The sequence below is a fragment of the Trachemys scripta genome, chromosome 1, assembly GCF_013100865.1.
Source record: "Trachemys scripta elegans isolate TJP31775 chromosome 1, CAS_Tse_1.0, whole genome shotgun sequence".
Taxonomy (NCBI): domain Eukaryota; kingdom Metazoa; phylum Chordata; order Testudines; family Emydidae; genus Trachemys; species Trachemys scripta.
The window spans coordinates 241106142-241122807 of NC_048298.1; the positions used below are offsets into that span (position 1 = coordinate 241106142).

The 16666-nt window shown below is 41.6% G+C and overlaps 1 protein-coding gene across 1 annotated transcript in view; it reads left to right on the forward strand.

Annotated features, from left to right (window-relative positions):
• COL4A1 (collagen type IV alpha 1 chain) overlaps window positions 1-16666 on the forward strand; it is a 218906-nt gene that overhangs the window by 83775 nt on the left and 118465 nt on the right. The window contains exon 2 of the mRNA XM_034774844.1: window positions 12494-12544. Within this exon, the coding sequence (XP_034630735.1) occupies window positions 12494-12544 (51 nt within the window). The remainder of the gene's footprint in view (window positions 1-12493; window positions 12545-16666) is intronic.

The following is a 16666-nucleotide window of genomic DNA, read 5'->3' on the forward strand; positions in this document are numbered from 1 at the left end:
GGGCTTGCAGCAAGCCCTGCCCCCAGGAATCGGGCCCCGCTCTTGCTAAAGCCGGCCCTGCCTGGAAATTATAAGTTTCAAGGATTTTGATTAATCTTTTTCATAAAAAAATGGAGTCTAACATTATGTCTCCCATCACTGCATGTTCATAGATGCTATTAATACATAGAAGCATACAGAGATGGCAGGATATTCTGCTTCATGTCACAGGAAAAGAACAGTTTGCTTTGGACTTTCCAAGAAACTGAAACACATTGCGGGTAGCAACAAGACTATTACAGAGTCAGTAGTTTTGCAATAGAATTGTCTGTGTACTGAAAATGGTTTGTTTAGGCTAGAAAGGGGAGAACTACAAGTCTTGGATTAAGATCTCAATCTCTCACCTTTGCTAACCTAGCAAAGTTTGCATCTGTGCAAAGAGGAAAGACATAGAATACAATGGGAAATACAAAACAAACAAACAATGATTAAATCTGGTTTAACAGTTTCCTTAAATTACAAAGAGATATGTGTCTTTTCAAAGGCATTTGAGAAAATGCTTTGAAGTAAATGTAAGAAAAATCTAAGAAAGTCCAGGAGAAGACACTGATTCTGAATTGTTGATCAGGAACTGTTGCTGTAATGCCGGGACAGTCAATTATTTCTTGTCAAAGTCCAAATTTCTCGGTCAAGGTGTAGTCGAGGTCCAGACTCCAGAGAAAATAATAAAAAAATGATAAAATAAATAAGAAGATTTCAGGGTCCTTTCAAAAGCGTCTGATAGTCCAGATATAGCCTGTGGTCTGCCTGTTGACTATCCCTGCTGGAATGCCTCAGTATCCAAATCATACTTGGGATTTTTTACTTTTCCTTTGAAAATGTAAACTAAACTGGAGTTCTTAAAAAGGAAAGGAGATTAAAAACAACTGGATAAACAGACAATTGGCAACATAATTATTTTACACTAGCAAACAGGGAATAATATTTTATATAGGCAGTGATAGTCATTTTAATTTCTTAAAAGCAAAAATATTTTAATAGTGATGTTAGAGAGACCTTGATAGCATTTAGTAATCAATTAACTGCTGAGAATTGTGGTTGAGGACCAGGAATGAAATCTCTCACATTCTGAAATTCAGTAAATATTTTGATTTATCAATGATTACACAGTTTACAGAATACAGTGTTCTATATTACTAAGCCTTGGATAAAAGATATTTTCTTCACCCATATGGCAAAATGAATAATAATAAATATCTTTGATGGAAGAGTTCTATGCTTTCTATAGTTTTGTGGAAACATCCCATAGAATTCTGTAACACTAATTTAATTCTCCATTATGTTTAACTATTTTGTCAGATTTAAACAGAAAGTTTATAATTTCCTATTACATTCCATATAATTTTCACAGCTGTAACCTATTTGGTTTCTAAAAACTGGACAGATATTTTAAATATTGCCTTTATTTGAAGTTTGGACCAGACTTTGATACAGTGTCTAGTTGTTTCTTATATTAATATGTGGGGAGCTACTGAATTGACAAAACTGGAAACTGAGGTGCCTTGTTTGTCCACAGTACAGGGACATTATGGGAAGCCCCATCTTTTGGAATGTTTGCAGCTAGGCTAGACACAACACTAGAAAATGTATTCTTGAGACCAAAACTATATTAACAGAATGATGATTTCTGTGATTCTACTGACAATGGCAATGGAAACTGTCCCACAAGTGTACCTGCAGTTGTGATCCAGAGAGATAATCTGAAGAGGGAAAGGGTTGTTAATTCTCCTTTTCCATTCAGGCCTTAATTTCTCTTCTAAGATTACCAGCTATTGTCAATCTCAATAGTGGTGTGGGTGAGCTTTATTTTCTCTTTAAAGTTACGTGAACACTGGACCTATGAAGAACTGAACTGAGACAACCATGAGCTTTGAACAGCAGTCATGAGGCAGCAACTTTCAGTTATTGCTGACTAGAGCAGAATTTAAAACAGTGACCTAGAGGTAAAAGCTCTATTACCCATAACCAGTCCCCAGGTCAAAGCAGTTCCCCAGACAGCAATAATTAACATCCGCCCACAGTTAGGGGGGAAAACAGGCAAGGAGATGAATGAAAATGAGTTGCCAAGTTATTTTATGGAGTGGAGGAGCAAGTACAGGAGAAAGGGTCAATATGTTTGTGAAAATAAAAAATAAAAAGTTCCATTCCCTCACAGTTATTTATTGCCCTATAGACTTCTCAAATCTATAATTTTAAGAAATGAGAACAGTGCTCAAACCTTTTTTTTTTAAAATCTACCTCCTCCCTTTCTTCAATTGGCAGTACTGTGAAGTGAAGGTAGGGCATAAATCCTCATTCCTCAACCATTCTGAGCACTGAAGTTGAAATTTACCTGTGCTGTAAATGGGTTTTGTATGGGACACTAAGTAGGGTTGAAAGGGGGATGGAATTCCCACTCTCAGTATCTGAGTAGGTCACAGCCACTGCTACTTCACCCCTTCACCTGGAATAACAGCCACTGTTGTTCCTCAACCTCGCACAGACTATCAGGGACAATATGAGTAGTTGTGGATCATATGGTCCCCTTCCAAGCCTCCCATTTTCTTGACAATAAGAGATGTGCAGATCCACTCCCATCCCACACATACACAGCTAGTCTATCACTGCTGCATTTGTGTATGTAAAATGGCCTTCTAAAAAACCCTTCTGTTTCATGGATCAACTCCACCTAGAAGGAGAAGCATCTGATATGAGTTTCACAATTCAATTCCTACTGGCAAATGCAATTAATAAATAAAAAACCTTAATCTTCAGAGTTCACTTGGGGCTAGCCTAGACTAGGATAAAAAGGTGTAATTTTTAAAAGTGTTAGTAAACATGTTTGAAAGCCCTGATGCAGGAAGGGCAAGTCATTCCTTCTAGAGCAGTGGTTTTCAAACTTTTTTTTCTGGGAATCTAGTTGAAGAAAATAGTTGATGCCCGCAACCCAACAGAGCTGGGGATGAGGGTTTGGGAGGGGGCCTCTGAACTGGGGTAGGGGGTTGGGGTGCGGGAGGGGGTCTGGGCTCTGGGTGCAGGTTCTGGGGTGGGGCTGGGGATGGGGGGCTTGGGGTGCAGGAAGGGGTTCCAGGTTTGGGGAGGAGACTCAGAGCTGGGGCAGGTGATTGGGGTGAGGACTTACCTCTGGCAGCTCCCGGTCAGCAGTGCAACAGGGGTGCAGTGGCAGGCTTCCCGCCTGTCCTGGCACTGTGGACCAAGCTGCACCCCGGAAGTAGCCAGTAGCAGGTCTGGCTCCTATGTGGAGGCGCGCGACTTTTGCCCGCTAGCACGCCCCCCCCCCAGCTCCCATTGGCCAGTTTCCAGCCATTGGGAGTGCGGAGCTGGTGGTCAGTGCAGGGGCAGCGTGTAGAGCCCTATGGCCCCCCTGCCTAAAAGCCGAACCTGCTGCTGGCCACTTCCGGGGCGCAGCGCGGTGTCAGAAAAGATAGGCACTTGCCTGCCTTAGCTGGGTAGCACTGCCGATGGGACTTTTAACATCCCGGTTGGAGGTGCTGACCAGAGCAAGGCGACCCAGTGCCTGACATGCCGCGACCCAACACTGGGTCGCGACCCATGGTTTGAAAAACACTGTTCTAGAGTTCATCTCAACCAGCTAACATGATAAAATAAAACTTGCCCTGTCTACATTAGTATTTTAAAATGTGTTTAAAACTTGTTAAATAACATGTTTTAAAAATACACCTTTTTATCCTAGAGACTAACAAATTTATTTGAGCATAAGCTTTCGTGGACTACAGCCCACTTCTTCGGATGCAGAAGTGGGCTGTAGTCCACGAAAGCTTATGCTCTAATAAATTTGTTAGTCTCTAAGGTGCCACAAGTACTCCTGTTCTTCTTTTTGCAGATACAGACTAACACGGCTGTTACTCTGAAACTTTTTATCCTAGTCTAGACAAGTTGGAGACTCAAAAGTGTGGTCCACCTTGATCATCTCCAATAGCTGATTTCCGGTCTCTCTAAATTAAAGATCCCTCTTTGCACATGCACTGTGTTGGGATATAGAAATGAAGCTTCCCTGCTTGCATGTTCATCTGAAAAATGCTATCTTGTGCCAATACAGTTCACTGTTTCCAAAATCTAAAATAAATACAAATAATCCTAGAAATATTGAACTTTGTATTTTTCCATAATATCAAGCTGTTATTCCTTTTTGGGTTGCACTTTATGGTTAAGACTCTGAAGTACAAGATTTAACAACTTCATAAAAAGATAATGGGAAATCAAATCAGTTAAGAAAAAACTCAAACATTATAGGATTTAATTCGAGTATCCCAGTAATCTCCTCCACCATTATTTTGCCATCATATGTGGTGTATGAGAGAACAGTTCAGTTAATTTCAATAGCGTTATATCTACAAGGTAAAGACTAGACTAGTAATACTGCCAGGAAGCTATTTTGACATTTTTAAATAGAGCAGGGAATGTGAAAGGAATTCAGGAGATAAGTATGCTTCATTGGCAGCACCTCCATATTTCCCTATTTGGTGGGATGTGAAACACAGACAACTATGGACCTGATTCTGTTGTCACTTAGATGAGAGTTATACCTTTGTAAGTGTGGGTAGAACTGAATGCTGTGTTACATTAAAATAAGTCTGATCTTGTCCTCCTTCCCCCACAGGACGGACTCATACACACAGAAAGCCTGGAAATGAAACATAAAATTGCCCTTTCTCTAACAAATAATCCTTGGTACACCAGAGATCTCACAACTGTGCATGATTTCAAGCTACAGTATCTGCTGTAAATAGCCTTGACTCTAAATCCTCTTGCCTTTGCCAGTTTAAAGGGATACTGTCAGAATAAAATTCACATAAAATAATCCCTAATCAGCGTTACTGATAGCTAGAGCAGTGTGAAACTAGGAGGCTCCAGTTCACAGGAGTTCATGAAATTCTTTGCTTTAGTCTGAGAATTTGTGATGCCATAGTTTTCTTCTGAGTTTAAGTTTCTAATAAACCATCAAACCTAATGCCAAGTTTTGCCCAGTTTCAAGATTAAAAAAAAAAAAAAGAGGGAAGGACCCATCAAGTTGCATGTTGTTCTCTCCCCAAACCCTGATTCAACCCCTAAGTCTAATGTCTATGGGAAACTGTCATTTGATAATGGGTAGGTGGTGAGATGAGATTTTTCTGATTACTGTTAGAATTATTACACCTGTGAATAGTGTACACAGCTCGTATATGCAAAAATATGCTATCTTTACTGTTATCCGACTGTCACCCACTTGCCTGCATGCCTTCCTTCACCCACTTATATCTCATATTTAAATCGGAGTAGGAAGTGTGATTTACTATGGATGGGATTTTCATTGACTTCAATGAGAACAGAGTTAAACCAATGCTAAATACTTTTTAAAATTCTACCATATCTTTGTACAGCACCCAGTACAATGGGGTCCTGACCAGGTTGAGGCTTCCAGGAGCTACTGTAATACAAATAGTGAGGGTTGGGCTAATTGCTCAAAGCTCTGCCTAGATTCACTGAAAGGTTTGTGATTCTTAGCAGGCCAAAATTTCAAGTGTGTAATGAAACAAGGGCAAGTTTCACCTGTTTCTAGGCTTTGTTATGAAAGTTTGGTTTAGTTCTCCCACCACCACCTGACTACGCAAGCAAAAACAATTTTAAAATGGAATTAACTTTTCTCCATTTCTGCTCTTTATTTACACAGATTTAAGATAAAATATTAATGCTATCAGTAAACTAGAAGAAATATGATTTGAATGACATGCAACCAGCAAGTTGTGCACATAGCTAATCTATATAACTACATGTTCCTACCACTGCTAACCTCATCCCAGTTCCTTTTTGTGTTTTGTATTAAATTAGATTGTAAGCTGTTTGGGGCAGGGACTGTCTTTCACTATGTGTTTGTACAGCACCTAGCACAATGTGGCCCTGAACCAACTAGCCAGCAAGTAGGCTGGCTGATGTTGACACACAACCTCTACTGGAAGAAACACTACTATAAATACTACCTGTAATGATTACTTTTGAAATTGTTTACTTCTGTAGTATAGGTGATTGTCTAGGTACTGATTCTATCTTTGTATCTACCTGTGGAAATTTGTGCATTTTAGGGGCTGGCAGTAGTCTCTACGTTAAACCTCAACACCTGGACTCTTGCTACTGCCCTGGGACTGGAGGAGCTCTCACTCTCTGTCACAGCCTCAGGGCTGTGGTGTGGGGGATAGAGCTCTCTGGTCTTGGGACTGCAGTGCGGGGGGGGGCAGAAAGGAGCAAAAGAAGTTGCGGAATGTGGGGGGAACCCTGGGTTGAACAGAGGTGGGCTCTGGGAAAGGGGCAAAAAAGGGGTGAGGCTGTGGGCAAGGCTGCAGGCGGAAGGGGCGGAATGGGGGTGGGGCTGCAGTCGGAATGAGTGGGGTGGGGCCCCCCACTTGCTTTGACCCAGGGCCCAGGAAACGTTAATCGGCCTCTGCGTGTAGGGTACATTCTATCTCTTTGCTACATCCTATTCCTTACCTTCTGTACCATTCAGTCTCCTTCTGCTTGCCACATTCCCCTTTAGCCGTCTCAGTCTACATCAGGAGTCGGCAACCTCTGGCACACTTATCGCCAGGGTAAGCAGCCTGGCAGGCCGGGTCAGTTTGTTTACCTGCCGGGTCCACAGGTTCAGCCGATTGCGGCTCTCTCTGACCGCGATTCGCCACTCTAGGCCAGTGGGGCGGCAGGAAGCTGCAGCCAGCACATACCTTGTCCCGCGCTGCTTCCCGCTGCCCCCATTGGCCTGGAGCGGCAAACCGCGGCCAGTGGGAGCCGCGATCGGCTGAACCTGCAGACGCAGCAGGTAAACAAACTGCCCCAGCCCGCCAGGGTGCTTACCCTGACAAGCCGCGTGCCAGAGGTTGCCGACCCCTGGTCTACATACTGCTCACTATATTTTCAGGCTCCTTGGGAGTTTCCTGTTCAGTTTCCTAGCATATTACCCTCCCTCCTGCCCCAATAGTACCATCTCTGCACCTCCACATACCCGATCCCCAACCTGTCCCTCCCATTTTCCCTGAGATCAGCCTGGCTTCAATGCCACTGACATGGTAAGTGGTGGCCATCTTTGCCAGGGTTCCTCAGATTAAGGTTGATAGGTGCTTTTGGATAAGAACATAACTTTTTCAGAATTCTCAGTCTTTCAAAGTGCCGGGATCCACTCACCGCTAGGGCACCTTCTTCTGCTCTGGGGATTAGATCTTTCTATGTCCGACATCATCTTCTGGTGCTTGTTCGCACATCCTGCCACCAGCCAGGTCACTATAGTCCTCCCTTAGCAGAATCCTATCAGGCGACTGTCCCAGACAGACTTCAGCTCCATTGCCCGGTCTGTGCCATTTCCCCAGTGTCAGGTAGGAGAACCCCCCAGGCCCACCCTCTACTCAGGGTTCCAGTCCAGGGACCCTATGTCTCACAACTGCGGTCTGTTTTCTCCCAGACCCTATTGCTCTTTCCCTGTATTCCTTCCTACATCTTTTAGCTCCCCCAGATTTACCAGCTTAAACTGCCTTCTCCCAGGGAGCAACTGCAGACTATTAAACGCCATAGCCCTAAACACATCTCCCAGGGAATGACTGCAGACTACTTCCCCTACAGCCCCTTTTAGCTTCCGACTTTTTGGCTTTATTCCACCCCATGTGATCCTTCTCAGCGAGTTACCTCATCAATCAGTCTCTCAAGCCCTGTCTCTCCCTCAGGTACAGCCTATCAAGTTGATTAATCTAGCTTAACTTGCTCTACCTTGTGTGGGGGAGAAGACCCTCTCACAGTCCCAAATATCATAAGACCTGCTACCAGCACAGCCAGCTAGCAGTCTGCATAATCTTACACAATCCAGTTCACTCTAGTCTGCTCAGGGAGGAACTGTTAGGGTTACCATATCTCATAAATAAAAAAAGAGGACCCTCCACAGGCCATGGCCCCGCCCATTTCCCCACCCCTAGCCCCGCCCCAACTCCGCCCCTTCCCCCACCCTAACTCCGCCCCCTCCTCCCTCCCACTCCCAGCCAGGGGGAAAGGGCTGCCCCAGTGCTACCAGCTTCACGGTTTGCCGGGCAGCCCCCAGACCCTGAGCCCCCGGCCGGCACTTCCCCAGCGCAGCTGGAGCCCGGGCGCTATGGGCTTGGGCAGCCCCTATGCCTCCGGACCCTGCGCCCCCGGCCGGGCACTTCCCCTCCCGGGCTCTGGCGGCTCAGGGTCCGGAGGCATGGGGGCTGCCCGAAGCCTGTAGCGCTTGGCTCTTAAACAGAGCCGAAGAGTCAGGGGAGGAGCAGAGCAGCCGTGGGAGGGGAAGTGCCCGGCCGGCATTTTCCCGGACATGTTCGGCTTTTTGGCAATTCCCCCCGGACGGGGGTTTGACTGCCGAAAAGCCGGACATGTCCGGGAAAAAGAGGACGTATGGTAACCCTAGGAACTGTGCCTCTCTGAATTACAGTACCTCACTGAATTTCTGGTGAAGTGCTACACTTTGGCCCAGAATACAGCATACTGCAGGCAACAGAACATTTTATTATAGACATATATCAGCAGTTCTCAAACCGTGGGTTGGGACCCCAAAATGGGTTGCGACCCTCTTTTAATGGCGTTAGACTTGCTGGGGCCCAGGGCTGAAGCCCTGGGTGGTGGGGTTCAGATTACAGGCCCCCCGTCTGGAGCTGAAGCCCTTGGACTTCGGCTTTGGTCCCTTGCCCAGGATGGTGGGACTCAGGGTTTGGCTCCCCTGCCCGGGGCAGCGGGACTCAGGTGGACTCAGGCTTCGGTTCCCTCTCCTGGGGTCATGTAGTAATTTTTTGTTATCAGGAGGAGGTCGTGGTGCAATGAAGTTTGAGAACCCCGTCGTATATATATATAGGCAGAGGTCTGAATTAAATGCAAACCTTGTTTGCTAGAAGAGTATAGAAGGCTCTCCCCCTTTACTCTGGGGCAGGGCCATACACAGAACTGTGCACATCAAAGGACCAAAACTAGCAGAAACCTTGCTGGCCTTACAGAACGCAGAGATCTGCTGAAATAATTGAACTATATTACACTGTATATTTCAGAAAGATAAAATTTGCCTCTGGAAGCTTTTTATAGGCTGATCTGCTAATGCACAGTAATTGTGCCTACTATAAATCCTTAAGAAACTTTTAATGAGAAATACTTACTGTTCACAATTCTCCAGTTCCCCTAACTATATTTCTGTGTTAAATATTTTAGATTTTTAAAAATCTTTAAAAATCAGTTAAATTACAGTTTAACAGGAAAGGTTAAAGGTGGTTTATTTTCAGGAACACAAAAAAAGTATCTCAAACCATAAATCTATTATTTTAGCCATTCTAATTTTAAAAATAACCCCCCATTTTTTTTAAAAAAAGAGTAATAATTATTTTCTAAACCTGGGCATGTAAAATATTAGACCATAGCAACATTTAAAGATTAACTTGAAAACAGATGTTTATAATGAATCAGATGTACTTTAACTTTAATCACATTACCAGGTACTATTAAAACATGCTTTTGAGTCTAAGGGATATGTTGATCTTACTGATAACATTCTAAATGATGTTGGATAAGGAAGTATGATCTGTAGCCATGCATCCTCCACAGTGATCTCAGCAGTTCTGACAAACTAAACGGGATCAAGTAAGGTCAGTACTTGACATGGGAGAGCTAGTGGGTTTTTTTTGTGGGTGGAGGGGGGAGGCAGAGAGGGGGAAGAGAGATCAGGTGCTTTGGCCAGTAATGTTGGTACTTCAGGATGCACTTTTCTCTTTGATTAAACCAATTCCCTGCCTAGCATGAGCTGTTACAGTTACTGAACCCAGTTTTCTCCCTGCAGTATATGATTTACTTTCATCGAACTCAGTGTTGATTTTCTTGTCTTCATTTCTAATATAATATAGTAGTGGAATGCTGAAATATCATAAGATCATTATTAAGAGAAACACTTTGGGTTTTGCTTGAATACGGCGAGGGGTGGAGGGGAGAGGGGAAGAAGGTTGTCAGAGAAAAGAACAAACTCAGTGGCTTAAAAAAACACCAACAAACTTCAGTGGGTAAATTGAAATTACCACTAAGTGTTCCATGTGAAAAGTGAATCTTAATCTGTTTAATTTTTAAATGGACATATGTACCCAGGGAAAATATTGCTGTACTATTTAGCTTTGATGAGTAGTGATGTTTGTTTGGCCCCACTGATGGATTACATGCTTTAGTTTTAGTTCCCCGTCAATGCTGAGAACTTGGAAGAGAGTGGAATCAGGGTAGGTTTGGCGTGAGGGAGTTGGGCAGTATTCTGTGAATGCAGGCAGGAGATGTGGCCTCCGTAACTTCCTCAGAGAACAGCTCCGTGTTTCTTTAGCTTAGGATCAGGATGGATCAGTGTATCTGCAATAACATACATTCAGCGATCACTCCTCCCATGCACCAAAGACATAGCAACTTCAGGGGCTGTTACAGCCACAGAACCATTCCTCTACTGCTTCACAACCAGCAAGGGCAAAGGGAAAAATTCATTGGTATGCTCTGCCTGCATTCAATTGCTTTGGTGACACAATGCAGCCATAATCCTTTAACTAGCAGCCAGAGTGCAACAGTATATCTGGTTTACCCCTTCCCTTAGACACCACCATGCTAGTTTGACCTTGCTTTGTGAAGAGGATTTGGCCCTTAATTATTATGTCCTAGAAATTGTATGCATTTAGTTACCACTGACTTAGATAAAAACATCTCCCAAACCATATTCTCCAGCTCATGGCTCATGCAAACAAATGAAAGATTTAGTAGAAACTATCTATATGAAATTCTTCTACTCAAGCTTCTGTGATCTCAAAGCACGTCCTTATCTCCCTCTGCTGGAGATGGGGAGATGACACTTTGAGGTTCTTACCCACGAAAGCTTATGCTCCCAATACTTCTGTTAGTCTTAAAGGTACCACAGGACCCTCTGTTACTTTTTCACAGTGTATCTTATAAGGTTTGTTTCATTTAATGTCCTGACTAGCTAAGTCAATAATGCTGCTCAGCTTCCTTTCCTCAGCTAAGATATAATGAGAAAGAATTCCCACCTGCCAGCTCTCCAGGATTTCCCCTCTCAGCCTTAGCTAGAATCTGTCAGAATACACTTTGAAGCCTGGAGCTTCTATGGGAGCATTAACTGCTTCTCAGCATTCCCTGAACTTTTGGTAAAGATGGTAGTGGTTTGTCCAGTGTAGAAATTGTCCAGCACAATTGTTCTGTTCTAAAGAGTTTTCATATCAAGCTCTGAAGGGCTTGTATAGCCTGTCAAAGTGTCACATTTCTTTGCTTTAAAGTTTATCTTTAAAATATTTTAAGGTTGATACATATTTTTACTAATGTTTTGCTTTATATTAATGCCATCACTGCAATCAACATGCTATTAATAAATTGAAACTACTTCATATTTTAGAGATTGAGTTAAATGGTGGAGAGGTTATAAAAAAACAAGAGACAATGAAAACAGCATAAAAGTAGTAAATATAAGAAACAGGGTTGGAATCTGTGGAGTTAGTCACTGCTATGCCAATAAACATTGGCAGTTGTTTCCATTTCCAATATGTGAAATTAGGAACAGCTTACTATCTTGGAGGCTATTGTTCAGATTTAACTTCATAAAATATATAAAAAAGTTCATCTGGAGATAACAACTTACTATGGTGATGAGAATAATGTTTTAGTTTCCTGTTAAAAATATTGTCTTATAATTATCACAAGACTGTTAATGACACTGTTATATTTTTTAGGGAACTAATATTAGTAAGTCTAATGGACAGTAGTTTACTGTACAGGCACAAAAATGCTCTGCCTTTCTAAAAGCATCAAACATTCTGTAAATGTGCCATTTTCCCTGTTAGTAGTAGAAAATTAACCATTAAAAAACTTAGTTACACAATCCCTTCATCCTCAAACTAGGGGGACACATTTACAGAGAATGTCAGCCATTTATTAACAAGATCATAGATTACAGATCAGGCTCTAAAAATAGACTGTCCTTTTTCTTTAAAACTATTAAACTTTTGAAATCTCTGAACACAGACAGTGGTAAGTCCGAGCATCCTTATGTAGCTCTAAAATGAGACCTTCATTTTACCAGATGCGCAGTGATCATACATCATGTTAGAAGTCAGCCACTTTTAAATGGCACGCCAAGAAATAAAGATTCAAACTAACAAATAGTTTTATGGTAACAGCTGAAACAATTGGTTTGCACTAAAGTGCACTTTTATCTACTATCTTAAGCAAAATAACATGGAGAAAATGAAGGGAAACGTAAACACTAACCTAATATTGCTGTGTCACTGGAGTTAATTGCTCAGTGTTTTGTGTTGTGTTTTGGGCAGCTGTATTTTTAATATGTATGACATCCACACCTCTTAGTCAACTATTTGTTGTGTATTGCAATTGTCACCAAATGCAAGACTTTAATTCCTTTTTCTTTAATTTACAGGGTTGTTCTGGCTGTGGAAAATGTGACTGCAGTGGAGTAAAAGGGCAAAAAGTGAGTATCTCACTGTATCTGTCTACTGTTCTGACTTATATTGGCAACACCACAGAAATTATTGGAAAACAAATGAGATGCAGTTAGTGATGGGTCCACAGCCAACTGCTTAGGGTGTAGGTCTACAACTATGCAGCCCTTCTTAGGCCCAAACTGTGGTAGTGTCAGAGTTTGGTATGGCACAGAGTTTGGAACTGTTAAGAGAAATTGCGAAAATGAAACTTTTTAAAAATGGGGATTACTAAATGTTAAATTTGAAATATATTAGCACAAGATTTTTAACACAGCTGACACTCAAATACATACTTCTACAAGTATCACCTATTGTTAGGGAACCAGATTCTTATAAAACATGTAGGAGTTCCATATAGATCAGGGGTTGGCAAGCTTTAGCACGTGGCCCATCAGGGTAATCCGCTGGCGGGCCGCGAGACATTTTATTTACGTTGACTGTCCGCAGGCACGCTCCCTTCCCCTCCTCCCCCCGCAGTTCCCAGTGGCCGCAGTTCACTGTTCCTGGCCAATGGGAGCTGTGGGAACCAGTGGCCAGCATGGGGGCCCCCAGAGCTGCAGGCAGCAGGGGTATCCCCCAGTCCCCAGCTGCTGCAGGTGACTCCTAGCCCCTGCACAACTGCCCCACTTCAGGTGGTGTGGTGACCTGCAGATCCCCATTTTGTCACAGATATTTTTAGTAAAAGTCACGGCCAGGTCACGGCCTCTGTGAATTTTTCTTTTTTGCACATGGCCTGTCCATGACTTTTACTAAAAATATCTGTGACAAAATCTTAGCCTTACTCATGATGCACTGTGCGGGTTGGTCAGAAGGGAGTCCCATTGCATCAAGGGAAATGTAGTCCAGCCAGGAAGCCCATCCCATAAGAGAGAATGGGGGCCTGAATTACAACTCCCAGGAAGAGATGTACACAACAGAGAAATACACTTTAATGTTGAACTGACTTGAAGTAAAACATTTTGGTTCAGTTCAACAAACTGAAATATTTCAATTTGGGTCTCACCAATCCTGAATGAAATATTTCTTTTTGATTTTTCCCCACAGAAAAAATGATTGACAGAAAATTCCTGGCCAGCTCAAAAAAATGTTTTTTTTCTGTATTAGTAAAAAATGCATGTTTAATATTAATGACAGTTACACAATCGTAGTAAATCCTTTTCCATTGCAATCCCTTTGGTGCAGCTTTTAAAGTCCCATTTTCTCAGGCTGACAATGTGTCCTTCAATGTAATTTGTGTTAAAATCTACATCTCTTGAATAAAACTAGAGTAATCCACGATCTTTGTAAGAGAAGTGTGGGTGTATTGAAATATACTCCCAAGGTGTGGCTCTGCAATGCAGCCCCTTTCATGGCTTCTATTCCTGCCTATGAATTCGCTGGCTTTGTAAATATTATTGATGTGTAAATACGACCCCTCTAGCTCTTCTTCTCATTCATTTTCTGCTGTTCAGTTTTTAATGTACACTGTACTGGTTTGGTGCAAACACCTTGCATACATTCCTGAGTATAGTATAGAGGTTTAATCAGTATGAATTTGGGATAAACATGTTAATCAGGAATGAATGGTGCAGCCCAAATGTGTGCTCCTAAAGCTTTTTATCACAGCATACCAGTCTTGTATTCTGTACTATTAAACATACGTTATAGAAGAACTTTAAGGATGTTTTAGAGAGTTAAAATGTTTGTTGGGGACTTCCTTTTGTATTTCTTTTTCTGGAAAATCAAACTGCCTTAACTGGAGGCTAAAGGCAGGTGAGGCAGTTGAAGATGCATGATAATTTCTTTCATAACAGAACATGGATCAAGTTGTACGGTAAACAGTTTCAGAAGCTTCTAGGAGGTACTCTTCTAGCCTTTTAAACCAACAAGTAGCATCAATTAAGTCATCCGTTCGTTTAATAAAAAAGACAAAGTAGCATGATTCATTTCACGCTAGAATTCCTGAAAACCTCAGGATTCTGAACTCTGACCTTATTCTCTATTTACCACTCTGTTCTAGATATTTCTTGTTTCTCAGTTCAACAATAAATAAATTATTGTGGACAGAAGTTTTAAGCCCACAACTCTACTTTTCAAACCCATTAGTTTACAGACCTTAATTTCCAGCTTGCTCTCTGTTCTGGGTAAGGAATAAAGTATAGCGTTCTGCTTTTTATGAACTACTTCTGAGATTTTGAAATTGTCATTTATTTCAAACTCAGATCCAGATTCTTCATGCTAGAGGTAGAAGAGACAGTTTCTCTGCTGCTATATTTATTTACCTAGGCTCAGAGTTTTAAAAAGTGTTCTTCTATAAAAGTAGGCTCATGTCTTGAAGTCCAAAACAACAACCTCAAACTCTTTTTAACAACTTAGAACAAAATAGGAAGTGGAAGAGATACAGGTATCAATACTTAGCAACAGAAGCTCTAATAAACCACAAAACCCACGCAAACTCTTCCAAAAAGTCTGGGCACGTGCATGACACCCTTTATAATGCTGTTTTATATACAGGGTAATATTATCCCAAAGTATTCTGTCTTAAATGTGTAGTCTGTTAAATATGTAACTGTTTTGGTTTGAGTGGGGAGTCTGATTTCATTATTGGCCTTAGAGACATCCAAAAGGGGGAATGAGCAGCTATACCGAAAAGATCATTGAAAAAGTAAAAGGACTGTGAAATACTACAAAAAGTACACCAAAGCCTGCTCATTTTGTTGTTACTAGTGCCAAGCATTAGAATATAACTTCAGGGTTTGAGTGGATACTTGACTTTTGCAAAACTGGTTCAGACCAGCTATAATTTTTAGTTAAATTTCTTTAAATTTATGACCTATATATTTAGGGACAAATCTTCAACCCAGCCACAAGCCTGAATAGCTGGACTAGGTTCTGGGAAGTTGTGCAGGGGAAAGAAGAGAGGCATCCACCCCTACAGGCTGCCTAGTTCATCTAGATAGGCCATTCAACCCAATAAGTGAAGCAATTTTCTTCTGCACCTCTAATGTAGTCCCACTGTGAGAGGGTGATTGGAGGATTGATGCATATCCTCTGGGCCCACTCTCCTCTCCTCTACCCACACCCTACATATTGCCAGATAGGAACCCCTACTGAGTGGGGCTCCATATGTGCAGAACTGTACAAACTTTAAAGAGCCTCTTCAAATCTACCCCCTTCTAACCACACCAGTTGAGCGGCATGGGAGCTTCAGCAGCTGTGGAAATGGGTGCTGGCTTTATCCTTTAATGCCTTAATTCAGAGCATCTGGAGATACATTTTTCACCATAGTGTGGGAAGAATTTTCAGGCTCCTTTTATTTTTGTAATCAACACTCAGTTTGCCATATAATTGCATTAGTGCTCTCACCATACAAATGCAAGGGAAAATCTTTGCGATAGAAACTTGTGAAATACCTTATTAAAAATTACTAGAGGACACTTTCAACATGAGAAGACTGTATTATAATGACATTTTTCTGTCTCATTTGAGAAAGTTTTTATCACATTGGGTCACTGGGATAGCCATATTTAGAATATGTTCAACTACACTAGAGAAAATTCTTATTGAACCACCTCCAATGTAAATTGTATCCCTATGCTAAAATCCTTTAAGCTGACTCATACTTTGTTATGGGCATATAATTGACAAAGCCTTAGTTTTATTTTATTTTTTTCCAGATTTTAGAAAATGAATTTCACTGCAACAGATGGCTCTTAGCATATAAAGCCTTTGTTATTAAATTGAGCAGTGGCATATAATACTAGACAGTTGGCTTTAAGTTAAATAAAGGCAAATATCAAATGTTTACAAGATATTAGGTGTAATAATTTCAGAATAACTTTGTTGATTTATTCAAAATAAAATAGCTTATTACTTTCCATTAGGTTGGCTTTTAACATCTTCAGATGTTTTCTCTCTCGGTATTTTGGTACTGTAAATAATAACTTATTGTTCTTTCTAACCTCACAATAGTGTGGGGCCTCCATCTATTTAAACCAATTAGAATTTTGAATGCTTGAGGGCCTGTCATAGCTTTTTTAATTATCAAGAGACAAAGCAGCAATATTTGCAAAATAAAAACATGAAAAAAAATTAAATTGCTACTAATGCATTTGTCGCTTATATCATTC